At 28.0% G+C, this 15,570-nt stretch overlaps 2 protein-coding genes and 1 long non-coding RNA gene across 5 annotated transcripts; 2 read left to right on the top strand and 1 right to left on the bottom strand.

Annotated features, from left to right (window-relative positions):
- Window positions 1–14: 14 nt before the first annotated feature.
- LOC127289979 (protein HGH1 homolog) lies at window positions 15–2,228 on the top strand. Its single transcript, XM_051318316.1, has 7 exons — window positions 15–150; window positions 235–379; window positions 724–952; window positions 1,103–1,333; window positions 1,414–1,698; window positions 1,785–1,946; window positions 2,033–2,228. The coding sequence occupies exons 2-7, from the start codon at window positions 280–282 to the stop codon at window positions 2,133–2,135; spliced, it is 1,110 nt and encodes a 369-aa protein (XP_051174273.1). The 5' UTR covers window positions 15–150; window positions 235–279; the 3' UTR covers window positions 2,136–2,228.
- Window positions 2,175–12,363, bottom strand: LOC127289835 (uncharacterized). 3 transcript variants are annotated; one of them, XM_051318057.1, is made up of 10 exons: window positions 11,970–12,363; window positions 9,263–9,691; window positions 5,970–6,466; window positions 5,230–5,915; window positions 4,777–5,162; window positions 4,422–4,719; window positions 3,581–3,764; window positions 3,366–3,442; window positions 2,923–3,287; window positions 2,175–2,854 (listed from the first exon to the last, which is right to left on the bottom strand). In XM_051318057.1, exons 2-10 carry the CDS (start codon window positions 9,554–9,556, stop codon window positions 2,501–2,503), a joined length of 3,141 nt encoding a protein of 1,046 aa, XP_051174014.1. In that variant the 5' UTR covers window positions 9,557–9,691; window positions 11,970–12,363; the 3' UTR covers window positions 2,175–2,500. The 3 variants fall into 3 exon arrangements, with proteins under 3 accessions (XP_051174014.1, XP_051173995.1, XP_051174003.1); XM_051318038.1 differs by having other exon boundaries at window positions 3,366–3,764; XM_051318046.1 differs by having other exon boundaries at window positions 3,366–3,764; window positions 5,230–5,897.
- LOC127290103 (uncharacterized) lies at window positions 3,666–5,750 on the top strand. Its single transcript, XR_007844254.1, has 3 exons — window positions 3,666–3,794; window positions 3,993–4,172; window positions 5,644–5,750. It is a non-coding gene; the product is annotated as an uncharacterized LOC127290103 (long non-coding RNA).
- Window positions 12,364–15,570: the final 3,207 nt, after the last annotated feature.

The following is a 15,570-nucleotide window of genomic DNA, read 5'->3' as shown; positions in this document are numbered from 1 at the left end:
TAAATTATCAAGTTTGCTAATTTAATTTCGAAAATTGTTTGTGAAATCAAAAAGAGAACGTATTACTTTTGAGGTTAACCTCGTGTTCGTTTTATTGACATATTCACCTCGCGGAGAACCAGAGAACTTTGAAGACAAATTTTTTAAAAGGTAATGTAGAATTTTTTCTTTCCATTAATTAATAATTGTTTTTAATTTGTAAGAAACTAGGTTGTTTTTCTTTTAATTTTGAAGTTTATAAATAAAAAAACAAATTGTTTTTAATTACTATCAATAATAATGGATGAGGAACAATTAAAATCTCTTGAGGAAATATCAGAATTTCTTAATCCGGAAACCAGAACCGATATAAAAGATGCAACAATTCAACATGTGCTTGGTGAGTGTAAAACATAACCTTTATTATTTAATATAAATAAATATTTTCAAACTATTCCTTTTTTTAGTATTAATTTATTATTTTTGTTATAATATTAATTTAATTTTGTTATAATCAATTATTATTTTTTATATAATTTTGTCTTTTAAAAAATATAAATTTATAAATTTTATTATTTTTTATTTATAAATGTTTTATAATTAATCAACTAATTTTATAGTGTATTTTAATTACAGAAGTTTTGAAAAATTAATTAAAGTTTCAAAATTTATGTATAATTAAATTTATATTTTTAAATCTAAAAATTGTCAATATTTTTAAAGAAAATTTATAATTATTTACAGGCGTCACAGGATCTGCAGAAGGAAGAGAATTGCTTTTAAAATTACCTGAAATTTTGAAAAAACTAATTATACTTTTGCAAGATAAATCGATTATAATTGCAAAAGCAGTAACACTGTCATTGATAAACATTAGTGCTGATGAAAATGGAGCAAGTGCTCTTTTATTAATTTCAGAATCTTCGAAACCAGATGATAAATTAAATTCAAATTTACTACAAATTTGTCTAAAGTGAGTTAAATTAATTTTTATTCTTTTGATTTGGAAAATTTTATTTATTTCTATTTATTACATATTTTTTGTTTTATGAAATATAAATTGTGAAAATTGTTTATAATTTATATGTAAATTTAATTTTCAAATATTTATTTTTTATTTCAGATACATCGTGGAGAGAAATATTAATTTGGCAGATCCTTGTTGTATGATTTTGTCAAATATGACAAGACCATCAACATTTGTTGAGAGAATTGTAAATCTTATTGATAAAAGTGGATACACGTGGGAGTCAATTGTTTCCGTATTTTGTAAACAGGGAGATAAAAATTGTGCTGTCTTAAATTATTTGGGTCCAGTTTTTAGTAATTTAAGTCATTCTCCAGTGGTGCGAAGGTTTGTTTAGTAGCAAAAATTTTATTTTTTAATTTTGTTATTTTTTGTACCTCATTTACAATTATCTCTTTTCACTTTAGATATTTAACGGACAGAAATGAATGTTTGATTCAAAAGCTACTTCCATTCACAGAATATGCAGATAGTGAATTAAGAAGAGGTGGTATTGTTGGAACATTGAGAAATTGTTGTTTTGATTTGGAAAATCACGATTGGTTTGTGAGTTCAGATATCGATATTTTGCCAAATCTACTTTTACCACTTGCTGGACCTGAGGAATTTGACGATGAGGATAATAATAAATTGCCAATTGATTTGCAATATTTACCAGAAACCAAACAACGTGAATCTGATCCTGATATTCGGTATAAATTGATATTTATTTTTTTTTAAAATGATTTTTTGTAATATTTTTTTTTTTTTGTAATCAAATAATTTTTTTACTTTTTAGCTTAATGTTGCTCGAAACTTTGACACAATTGTGTGCAACAAAAAAAGTACGCGAGCATTTTAGAGACAAGAATGTTTATGTAATTCTTCGGGAATATCACAAATGGGAACAGGAAAAAACAATTTTACTTGCTTGTGAAAATCTCGTAGATATTTTAATCAGGTTTCTCTATTATTTTTATATAATTTTTAATTTACTGAAAGTGAAATATAATAAACAAATTACTTAATGATAATATTAAATTTCAGGACGGAGGAAGAAATAGGAGTAGACAATTTAAAAGACGTTGAGGTACCAGAAGAATATAAAGAAAAATTCCATAAAATGGATCAAGATTTTATAAATAGTTGAATATAAAAGAATGTGTACCTACAATTTAATAATCTAATGTAAATATCAATTTTTTAATAATCATTCAAATTTTTTCAATTCTTATGAAAAATATTTCGTACTTTACATTATATTGCACTATCCCTTGTCTTTACATTTACGCTATATCAGGTTCAATGTAGCAAATTAAATATGAATATAATTAATTAATTTTCTAAATTTTTCAGAATTATAGGAAACTTTTTAGTATTTTCTAAAAGAAGAGAACTATTCTAAACATACACGGATTTATTTCCAAGATCCTTTGGAATGTGTTTTTGATTTTTTTAATCATTTAAAATTAAATTGAGCATCAAATACCCGTATTCGATTAAAAGTATATTTTTTTAAGGTAAGTAACCTAATCCAGCTTCCAAACTTACGGAACTTCTCACGCTAGATGCATTACTTGTCTTTCTTCCCAGACGTCCGTTATTACCGCCAAAAATTGCGGCAATTTCTGCACTTTTTTTAATTGACAGTGCCTCATGATGTAAACTTGCTTTACCCTGACAAGTTTTTGTTGATTTTTTATGTCTTTCAGTGCCACCAACGTAAACTAAACGACCCTGTGGATCTCTTGCACTGACGACCAATACTTTTTCACTGTCTGACGAGTGTTGTGATTTTCTTCCTGGACTAAAGAGATCATAATCAAGTGCCAAATTATCCGAACTTCCTCGATTTGGCGATGGTCTAACCTGTAATTATATTTATTTTATATTATTATTTTTTAAATATTATTATTAAAATTTCTTTTCTTTTTTACCTTGAGAAATTCAAGACTCTGAGATGAAGCGATACTTCTATTGGTTCTGGCTGTTTTTGCTCGATCGGAACTTCCTCCACGGCTGATGGTACTCTCTGAGGGAACGATTCCTCGTTGACGGAGCTGTTCCAAAATTGTTGGTTGATCAGGACGACTGGGACAATAACATTTGTTACTCTCTGAACAACTGTCCGTATCACAAGAACAAATAACTGCCTGCTCAGCGGGAACTTTTCGCGATAAAGAACAATAGCATTTATCTGCCGAGATACAGGTACACGTTTCTGAATCATAACTACATTCACTGCAACTCACATAACCGCTGCTACTTCTATTTGCTCCAATATTACGATTCCATCGCTTGCCTGGAATATTGATATTTATTTGGATTAAAGAAAATTTTTAAATTCTTTTGTTAAAAAAAAATATAAATATTTACATACAAGTATCGCTATCCTCGGAGGTAGTTTGTCCAATTGCTCCTTTATTTTTTCGCCAGGACGATCTTCTTTTGCCGAGCCTGCTGGCAAGAACACGATTTCTATGATTATTTCTGACATCACAAGACGAACTACTACCAAAGCTATCATTTAATTTTCGTGCGGGAAAAATAACAGATGTAAATTCCATTGGACCGCCTTTGAGTCGTGAAACTGACCTTCTGATCGCACGACCCAAGAGAGAAGGTCGACTTGTTGATCGACGCCTCTGGGGACGACGACGTCTTCTCATTATACTCGCTGACCTTTGATACAATTCATCCTGTGTCAAGGTTGATGCCAATTTTAACAAGAACTCTTTATATAATGGCTTCAAATCGTTAAAAGACATTCCCTCCGGATCTGTGGAGAAAAAAAACTAAATTTAACAAGGTAAATACAAATTTTTCTAAAATTTATAGTTATTCGATAATTTATCACAATTATTTCTTGTCATTCATGTTTTTAAAAATATTTTTCAGAACTATTTATCATAGATTTGTCAAAAAGAAAAAAATAATTCTTTTAATGTCAATTAAAAACGGGATTCTGAAGTTTGTTTTGGATAAACAAAAGTGATTTATTTTTCAGGCACTTGTAACTTCAATGAACCGGTTTTCAACGAACCAGGAAAATATACAAATGTCAATGTTTGGAAAACAATCAAAAATAGCGGTATTCGAATTGGAGAATCAGAAGAAAGTCATAATTGGAAGAAAGAGAACCGGATTTCAGACACAAATTATCTGCATATGAGGAAATGATTATAAGGTAATTGCAGAGACAATTTAAAATTTTGATTTAAATTGAATTATTTAAAGATTCGAATTTCTATTTTAGTAAATTAAATTTTTTTCCTAAATCGACAAATAGGATATTACAGGATAAAAATTTGAATTTAAAAAATGTTAATTTGCATTCGAGAATTGGATTCATTTGCATTTAGTGAATTAGAATAATTTGATATAGCTATTAATTTGCATTTCCAAGGACCTCTTGATTTGATATTAAATCCTTTACCGATAATAGTTGCAAGAATGTCATCGACACTTGTTAATCCTTCCTGATTTCGAAATTCATCGAATAATTCCGTAAATCCTAACGGTGTTCCACCCGTTATTGTATTTGGTCTTCTTGTACTTCCCGTTTTCAGGAAACTCCCTCTCCTTGGCAATTCAACACGAGTCATTAAATCTCCTTTATCCACGTCAATATCGCTTTGTGATCTTTTTAATTTTGTCTCTTGTAGACATTTTAAAGCCTCCTCGGATCTACTCGACGGTGGTTCACTACCGGCTCGACTTCTACGTCTAGTTCGCTATTAAAAAAAAAAAAATTAACAAAATATTATTGTTTTCTATAATTAATATATTACCTGACAACATTGTGGAATGTTGGTGCTAAGATCCTGAAGAAGTTGTTTCTTCATGGGTTTATCGAGAGTGGAAATTCTATTGGCCTGACGACAAGAGTAGATATCTTCCTCGGATGCATTATCCTTTTGATTTCGATGTTCTTGCTGTGGAATGCATTTTGTTTGCATTTGATTTATATCAGTTCTTGCTGGCTTCCTGGGTGTGTAGATTTCTTCCTGACCTAGGCTGTAGATCTTATCGGCGTTCTTCAAGTGTTCCTCGTTTAATTTCTCTCTACTTGATCTTTTATTCGACATTTTTTCGTAAATAGAGTTCTCTCGACTTTTGCATTCTGAATCTTTCTTCTCCGGGGCTTTATTCATCTCGGAAGAAATTTTATATTTACCTGAAAAAAAAATGATAACATTTATAATTCAATTCTTTTTTTTGATTTTTTGTTTTTTTTCTCTTACCCCTGTCACAATTCTCCTCGCGATTCTTAGCAGCTGATCGATTAAGATCATAAAATCCCTGATTCTTTTCGTATATATTTTCTTCATTTTTTTCGTTCTCATTAATTTTCTTTTGATTATTTGTCTCGTGACAGCAATTCTTTTTTTTATTTTTCAAATTAAATCTCTCGTATTCATTACATTTTCGATTATCGTCATACGTAATGTCAGCTTGACCTCGTGGAATTTCAATAATTTTACCGGTGTGCGTCTGCTTTGTACCGTAAATTTTATTCTTATTATTCATACGCTCTTCATTTAATTGTATTTCAACTTTTGTGGTATCGCGTCTTTTTTCATTTTTTATATTGGAATTTTTTGATAATGAATACTTTCGATTTCTTGCTTCTAAAATATCGTCGGGATTAATTTCAGTGAGTCTCTTCTTTCGTCGTGGGACTTTTTCAACAACTACGGGGGATTTTTTCGTTGTCTCTTCTTCAGTGGCACTCGATACGGAACTCTTCTTTGCCCTTGGTGGCCTAACCGGATGTGGAGCCATTGGTCGCGATGGTGGTGGTGAACGACGAATGTTTTTAATTCTACTCGCTGGACTCAGATCCCGTGCGCTCGAAATAACCGAGGCAAGAGAAACACAACCAACGCCATTTGTCTGCCGTGGCCTTCTTCTGTGGTAAAATTTTTTTCTATTTTTATTTAACACTTGAAATATGTAAATTTGTAAATTTTTTTTTTCTTACCTGTTGGCTTCTAAATCAGCAACGAGAGCCCGATAGAGTGTGGCAGCGGCTGCGATAGCATCCTCTTCGGCTTGACAAGCAAAAGCGTGACACTCGAGAAGACGAGCAACGCCTGGTCGTCTCATGACAACAGCAAAAATTGGCGGATAACCTTCTACCTGACTATTTAGGCCACGCATCGTTCGATAAAGATCCGAGTGTCTCTCGTCTCCGGATGATGTTAAATCATCGCCGACCAGCGGCATAAATGCATGATGAACACCACCGTTTGTTGTTTTTTTCGCACGAAGCCTCAGAGCACTCCAAACGGCAATTCTTCGAAATGGATTATTTTTTTCATAATGCTCCACTGTTCGATATGTTAATCCTCGACGTGAGACTTCCAATTCAGCATTTGTGGATTCTTTCTTTTGCTCCAATAGTTGACGAAGTGGTTCCTGAAGACCACGAACACTCGCCACACGTCCACCCACTGGAGCTGCTCCCAAATATTTAACCTTGATGAAAAATTAGAAAAAACATCAATTTTATTGCCAAGAAAAAAGAAAATTCAACAAAAAAAATAATAATAAAGGTAACAAAAATATATTACATATAAGTTAATTTTTTTATATTTTATTCTATTAATTATTTTAATAATTATTCCAACTAAAATAATTTATTTCAAGTTTAAACTCGAAATTTCATTATTGAAAATTGAGTTATAATTAATTGTTTGGAACGTATATTTAGCTCACGACCTCCTTTTTCGTGACTAGATTTATTATGTTGCGTTTGAGAAAAAAAATATTTCGCGATTAGAGAATTTAAAAAAAAAATGTGAATTTTGCTCAAAAATAATTGGGAAGTTCACCGTTGCTTGAAATTAAAATATTTACGCGTATCTTGTTTTTTTTTTTATGACATCGAAAAAGCATCAGCATAAATAAAACTCCTCTGGCAGCCCGTTAACAGCTCTCGGCTTACTTAGAGTTTTTAAGTGAGAAAAACAAATTTCTCACTTTATAGTCTCAGGATGTTGTAACTCATGAAGAACGTGTCTTGGACTTGGTGGAAATTACGTAAAATTCCGTTCTAATAAGTACCTAAAGGCTTCAGTGCAATGAACTTAAAGATTATTCACCTGAGAGAAATCAAAACTTGATATCATTTTGCAAAATGTTTTTTAAATTATTTTTTTTTAACTTCACTTTTATAAATATTGCTTGATGGAAACCTTTTTTCTCCGACAACTACTATTTTCTTTGTAAAATATTTTTCCAATTTTTTGGAAAAATTAATTTTAATTAAAATCTAATTAATCTGTGACGTGATATCAAATTTTTAATGGAAGTTTAATTGATTATTTAATTTATCAAAAGAATCGATATAGGAATTACAAAATTCTGATAATTTAATTAAAATGATTAATTACGATTGATTAAACATTAAGTAATCGAAAAAAAAGTATGAAAAGCAATTTCGACCTATTTTACGAACAATGTACCTATACTATATAGAAGTTAGTGAAAATCAGATCGCGTGATTTGTCTGTGCACCCAACTCGTTGAATCAAGTTCAACGTTGCAAATTACGAAACGAACCAGTCTCGAGAGATCAGTAATGCGTGATATTCTCTCGATTCTAAATTCAAACATCCTATATACTGAAATTAACGTGGCGTTACAAACGAAACGAAATGATATTTCATCTTTCATATTTTATAAACAAAAAAAAACATTCCATTGCAACTTCAAGTGTAGGAATTTTCATTTCGCGATTGAAACGATCAAGATCAAAACTCTGAAGAAAGTGATTAATAATTATGCCTCGTGGAGAGAAAACGAATTCCGTATATTTAATAAAAATTGATTTCAATAAATTTTAATTAAAAACCTTTTTTAAATACATTTGATATTTAAATCAAAAATGTTTTTTAGCTCAATTTTCTTTTATTTACGATAATCTTATAAAAATTAATTTGTCAATACAAAATTAAAATATGAAAATAATATTGAAATAATTTTCTTTTGTGAAATAGGAAATAGGTAAAGAGAAACATGATTTTTGAAATTGTAAAATAATTGTTGAGCAAAAATATAAATATGGTGAAGACTTTAATGGATTTTAATAATTGATAATGGAAATCGTTATTATTAGATCGTTTAAGGAATAATAATTTCCGAGGAAGTGAAATGTTTCAGTGTAATTAGCATAAGTGAAATTTCATCGCTATTTGCTGATGACAATGAGATTCTCGAGTTATCCGGAAATGGCAATTTACATAGTTAATCATTCATAACCCATTGTTATTAAAAAACTTGAAATCAATTTCAAATTTTTAATTTTTATATCTTAATCTACAAAAAAAATTTTTTTATTTATTTATCAATGACCAGTGAAGTCATTTTCTTGATTGATTTTAGTGCAATTACTTTCTGTTTTTCTTATCTTTATTCGTTCAAGGGTAAATATTTGAAAGCAAAACGATATTTCTCACTCAAACGAAAAGAATGATCTGCTTTTTATGAGCCACTTTTCGACCGGTTCCCATGTCCTCTTAACCCCTTATTACTTTTTTGGAACGTTTTGTTTTTTTTTTTTTTTTGTTTCTGAATAACCGGTTACAAGATTGCATTGGTCCACCATCTAATTAAGTCAAAAATTTTAATATTTTCCTTTTGAACGAAACGTGTATCTTTCGCTTATATATGCAATCAAAATGACCCACAAGTTTTCTTTCTGATCCAATTTTAATTATCAGTGAAAGTATTTATCAAGGTCTTTGGGGTTTTTTTTTTTTGTTTATTAAAATTGTTACCTGACTTTCATTTCTCAATCAGTAATTTAATAACGAAACATTTTTTCTATAATTTTCCACATCTTTGTGTAATGTTATCTAATGTTTGAAAATAATTTTTTCTAAATTACAATTGAATTGAAAGAAAACTCTTCCTGAATAAGGAAGAAATTCTTTTGCTTTTGCAAACAGCTTTTCTTGTTTGTAATGATCTCTCGACCAAAAACAGAAGTTGATCAAGCTTTATAACGAGATTGTCGTCACGATTGAAAACGAGATTCTGAGACGAAAGAGAGAGGAATTAACAAATATGTCTGATTTCAGAGAAACTTGTGTGTGTGATGCGCGAGAGGAATCTGAGGCTACTATAATGATGGATAGCGGTATCATCATCATCATCATTTTATATACAACTATTAGGACCCTTGTTGCTCATCATCATTTCCTACTCTGGTCGTGATATGTAGCGAAAAAATAATCTTTTAAAGAAGAAAACATCTGGCGTTTAGTTTACCGGTAAAATTGCAGCAGCACATTCTCCAGGTGTTCCGCTTTCAGCCTCAACAGAAGCGAACATTGACTCAATACGAGCCTGAACAGCATTGTTGATCTTCCTCTGTTCCTCGGAGCTGATATCTTCTGAATCGTGATCAACAACTCCTGTTGAAATTATTGGATACCATCCTCCATTAGTGGAACTGCATATGGATCTTAACTCATCGAAAAGAGCATCAATTTGAGCTTTGCTCTTCATTGAGCACACGGAAGGTGCTTCAGCCAATCGGAAACCATCGTCACAACACGACATCCTGATGATGTTTTATTTTTTTTTTTTTTTCAAGAAAAAAAAATGAGGATCTTTTGTGGCTTCTGAGATCAGGCTATCGAACTCTTGGTAAATAAGACACTTCCGCTAATATCGATTTCTCCGGCTTCTCACCTCCTGTAAAAATGGAGATGATGAAAAATTGAATGGAAATTTCATTAAATGGACTGAAAGTCATTTTTGTCAAAAATTTAATTAATTAATTAAAATATTCATTTTTTTGTTACAATATTTATTGAATGACTTCAGTCCTTTTAACTCATTGTTATATTATATATTTATATTATTATTTAATATTAAGTATTTTAATTAAATTTTTATATTGAGAGAAAAAACTTTTTTTTATGTCAGATCTAAAAAAAAAAAAATTTTTTCTTTTATATTTCAGTTTAAACTCTTTCTTTGGTCAATGAACAAAGTTCGTTTATGTATTGAAATAACTGTTAGAGACACACATAAAAATACGCATTTTTAAAGGTTTTGATTTACGTATACATAAAAAGACAAACTTAGTTACTTTCGTAAAGAAAATACCGTTGTTAATTAGATAACTGTTGTTAATTTGATTTTTTTTAAAAGACCATATTCAAAACCTTGTGATCAATTTATTTTATTTAATTTGACGTTGTCCTATTTCTTTTCAAATTGATTAATCAATGAAAGTTTACATTTTTTAAATATAGCTTACTAATTTAGAAATTATTAAAATAAACGTACTAATTAATTTAATGCTAATGATACAATATAATAATATATAAAAATATAATATAATAATTAATTATTTTCAAACATGTTTATTTATATTTATCTTAATCATCTTATTTTTTCAGTTTTTAAATTCGTTTTTTTTTCTTTTTATTAATTGTCAAATTTATTTTTAAAAAAATTTTCCAATTTTTTTCTTGATGAAAAAAAGAAATTGAATTTTCACTTGAAATAGAATAATCTTTATAATTACTCTGACAATTATGAACGTAATTTTTTTTTTTCCTCTAGAAAAGAAGACGTAATAATGCGGATTAAATTAAATTGATCGAATATCAGAAACTTGAATAACGTCATAAATGCATCTTTTGTATAATCTCACAAGCAATATACAGTTTCAAATTACTATCCGTCAAATTAAGACCATGCGAAGCATGAAAATCGTAACGCGTTTCTCTTTTCCTTTTTATATCGTTAATGAGTAAAATCGTTTTTAAAAGTTCATTCTAAAAGGCGCGCATGTTCACACTTTAATCTATATAATACCTTGTAAGCGTTTTTTGATCATATATGTACGGTTTACTGATTGTATTAAACAAATTATCATTTTAATTAGTAATTATTTAGCAAAACGTCTTATTCAAAGGGGATTCTTAATTAATTTCACTATTTAAATTCAATTTCATTATTTAAATTTTTCCTTTAGTCGTTTAATTACTCTAAATTGGATACCAATTGAATTTATTTTTTGGTAAATATACATTGAATTAATTAATATATTTATTTTTATTGTTAATAATTAAAATTAATTAATTTTAGGCTATTTTTGAATTTTTATATATATACTTAATTAAACAAAAAACATAACAACATTTGTAGAAATTTATTTTAAATAGGTTTATTATTTACTTGTAACAATACTTGATAATTTTTAGATTTATTTCAATCAAGTGTGAACAGAATTTATTTTTTATTTATGAGTTATCGGTTGAATATATTTGCACTTTGTTTCTTATTTTATTTTGGGAATTTTTACATAAAAAAAATAGCCGCTATAAAATATAAAATGAGTTGATTCTATTTATTTTACATTTTCATATCTTTATTCTTTGCAAATTTAAAACGATTTTTCCAGGTTATTGAACCTTTTTACAAATATTTTTTTAGATTGAAAATTAATCGAATTATCGAAATTTAATTGATCACTTAAATGATATTAAATGATAAATTAATTATTTAGCAGTGAAGAATAATATTTCAAGTTTTTTTTATTTAAAAAAAATTATTAGGTCTTCTTTTCTAATGCACATACGTCAGTTTTACCCATTGTTTGATATTTTCTTTTTTTTCCTGGAACATTTATTCACTCAGGTGTGCATCTTCGCATGTTTACTTGATTTATAATTTCTTTACAATGTTTTAGATTATAATAATTTATTTATCACCTGGCCTTTTCTATTTTTGATAAATATATTTTTTTTAATTTATTTAAATAACCATAAAGTTGTGTGTGTGTGTCAATTTAGTTATTTTGAAATTATTACCAATGTAAAAATAGTAATGAGAATTTAATTGTATTATAATGAAAAAAAAATGTGATTTTTGCAAATTAAAGTAAAATTACAATTTGTATTAGTATATAAATTATATACTGAAATAATAATAATTAATATATTATTTATTAACATACCGGATCTTTCTAGATTGTTCCTTTTGAAGAACATGATCCAAATTCCAGAAGAAAATTTGCACGACACGAGTTTGTGTAACACTAAATGACGATTTCACCTTGACATTCGAGTATATGTTTCACGGTTACGAGAAGTGTTTAGTCACAGTTGGAAAGGAAGTTTTTTTTAACGGAAGTGAACTGTGGACCATCCGCTTCATGACTGACCGATGTCCAGGAGTATTTCATGTAGAGCAGGAGTAAATGTTTCGGAAGTGGCAGGAACCACTGTGAACGCAAACACATTCACATTGAACACAGATACACACGAACGACAAAAATCAACGCTTTCCAGGAGTGGAATGAATCTTGGATGAAGAAGAATCGGTAGCAAAATGAACTTGTTGATACAGAGGTAAGAGAACTGTCTGCTAGTGATGCTAGTGCCTAGTGCTCTTACTCTGCTCGTGTATAAAACCGGTAACGGTACCACACGTTTTGATGGCGTTCACCAAGCGCGATGCGTCCAATGTGAGAGTACTGTTATTTAAACCATGCGAGGCATCTTTGGGACTTAAAAAGAAATTTCTTTTACTTGAGAGCAATTTAATTAAAGTGTGGCGGTAATTATTTACAAAGGGGGCGAGAGACCCTATCTATGGAATTGTTTTGTTTCGAGAAGGGGGGGGGGGGGGGGGCAAGAAATTGAAAGAAATTTTTATAGAAGGGGAACGCGAGTCTCATTGAGAAAGGATATTCCCGAAGACTTAATTATTTTTTGACAATTTTTCTTTTTTAATTTAAACATTCGAGAAACAAGTTTTTCTCTTAAAAATTGGCAAGTTTTTTAAAATTAATTTTTTTCCAAATTAAAAATCTAGTCAATTAAAAGAAAAATATTCACTTACAAATTTTTGCTTGTATTGATTAATTTATTGCAATTTTATATTTTTATTATGCGCTAATATTTACTTTTTTTTTATAATCTACAATTTTGTTGGGAAAAAAATTTATTTTTTATAGTTAGCTTATTTTTTTTACCTATTGAGAACTATTAGAAATAATTGAAAAATGAATTTTTCTAATGTTGTTTTTAACGTTAATATACTTTCAAACGTTTGTATTTCACGCTCTTTAACTTCTTACAATTGCGAATACGAGCTCTATCTAACGACATATTTATGAACTTCTAAGATAAAATTTATATTTAAATCGATTGCAAAAATAATTAAATTATAAATATTGTCAAAAAAAAGGAATTATTTTCAAATTGAAATTTTATTGGGTTAGAAAATGATATGCAAAAATATCAGAAATCGAAATTTTGATTTATTTATAGAGTAAGAGCACTAGTACTATATTTTTTTCATAGAAATTATTATAATTTAGAATTAATTATAATTTTCAAATTTTAAATAGTTAAAAGAAATTTTAACTTTTTAAAAATATTTTTATTGATATAAATTTCTTTTTACTATTATCGAATAACTTTGATAGGGAAAAAAAAATCGATTTTCATAATTTACGTAATTTTCTCCCCCACCGGTATTTAAATAATATTTATAGTGTCAACACACGGTTTAATGTAGATTTTATTTTTTAATATGTTATGGTTCGAACATGGGCTTAGAATGCAATTTATTGCTGATGTTTAGAAGGTAATAAGTATATGTATATGAATACCTAGAATTCTTGAGAGCAATGACTGCATTGCCTGGAGGACATGCTTCGAGATCAAGCAGGAAATCTGTAAGGAATAGTTAAGCTACACGTAGGATGTGTTCCAATGCACGCTCATTATTTCAAGAACTTCGATTCTGGAATGTCTCCTAGTTTGATTTTTTACTTTCTAATTTTTTTTTTCTTACCCCTCTTTATACTATATACACTTCTATAATTTTCTATGTTCTCACAACGCAGCAACAAGTTTATTTTATCAGAAATCTTGTATCAGCCATTTTTAGATTGAAAAAGCCGTTCCTGAAACTATATAATGTTCTTTTAGTTATCCGAAAGTATAATTATCTTAATTAATCGAAAAATCAAAATTAATCCAAATGATTCAATTTTGACCCTTTTTTTTTTGCTTCAATTTTATCAATTATTATTATTTAATTTAAGAAAAAGTAATAGATTATAAAAAATGATTCAAATTTGAAAAAAACGATAATTGAAATAATTTGATAATCCAATTTCATAATTTTATTATTTAACTAATTCTTTAGAGAATTATGAAAGAATTTAAAAACGGTAATATTAAAATAATATAATAAAAATTATTTTTTAATTTAAAAAATATTTTCCGTGGGAAAGTTATAAAATTATGAAAGATGTTCAAAATGGGAATATTTATTGATATTTTAAATTCTTTCATAATAGATAAACATTTTTTTACTTTTTAAAATCATGTTTTTTTTTTTATTTTAACATTGAATGGTCGCTATAAAAATGCAGTGAAGCAAAAAAGTTATTTTTTTTTTTAAACACGAGGAAAGATTTTGATTATATTATCTTAGACATAGCAAGATAATATGCTCATATTTTCCGTTTTAAGATATATATAGTCAAGTGAACAGGTGCAATGCGTTACCCACAGAAAACCGTCCTAGCAAAACGGAAACAAACAACAGAATGAGGAGACACACTCGATTTTTTTTTCTTGTCATAATTCCCAGGTTTTGCGCATCTGTTTTTGCATAACTGGGTATTTTTAATCAATTGTTCTTTTATCTAAATTCAGATTTTGAGACAGCAATTTAAAATTTTTTTCTACAAAAAAAAATTGATAATAATTGTTAAAAGAAAAATATTCTTTTATTTGGATATGATAAAATATTTGAATTAAAGGAAAGTTGTGAATAAATTTTGTTAAATATTACAAGAATTTCCTAAAAATGAAAAATGTCGCAATTATTACGAAGCATTTCTTTCTTTCTTTTTTTTTAAATCTAAACAAGAATTTCGTCAGAAACTGATGAATATCTATTTTATAAAATGATTCGTTACTTAATAATTTGATTCTTATTTTTATTTAAATAGTAAACGTTTCTTTTAAAGGAGTTTTTAGAGTATATAATATATTTTATATGAATACATTAAATGATAATGATTATTTATCAATGTATATCTTACAATCGTAAATTCATGACTTACAATTTATGCGTGGAATTTATTTGAATTTAAAATTTTGTTGGAAAGAATTCGAATATTTCATGCTTATATGACGCTGAAATATTTTGTAATAATTGTAACAAATCCTAAACAACTTTTATATTTAACACAATTCAAGTGTAATAAAATAAAAATAATAGAATTATTTTTTTTTAATTTTCAAATAAGTTGAAGTGACTTTCTAAAGAAATAAAGTTTAAAAATATTTTTGCATATTAATTAAATATTTCACTTTTTTTAATTTCGATAAATTTGTTATTAGCTTCATTTTTTAATTTACTTTTTCTTTCGATTCTTTGTAAATTATAATAAACTTACCGTCCTAGATTCTAAAACTGTAACTTGTTGAATGATAAAAAGTGGAATTGTGATAGTTACACAGTTCGTTTAACTTGAAATGGAATTTGGTTTCTTTGAAATGTCAATTTTAATAATAATACATAAAAAAAAG

This window comes from Leptopilina boulardi, unplaced genomic scaffold (assembly GCF_019393585.1).
Source record: "Leptopilina boulardi isolate dan_hultmark-lab unplaced genomic scaffold, ZJU_Lbou_2.1 LbouV2_123, whole genome shotgun sequence".
In the NCBI taxonomy this organism is placed as follows: domain Eukaryota; kingdom Metazoa; phylum Arthropoda; class Insecta; order Hymenoptera; family Figitidae; genus Leptopilina; species Leptopilina boulardi.
Note: the sequence above shows the minus strand (reverse complement) of the source record. Positions and strands in the feature narration are given on the sequence as shown.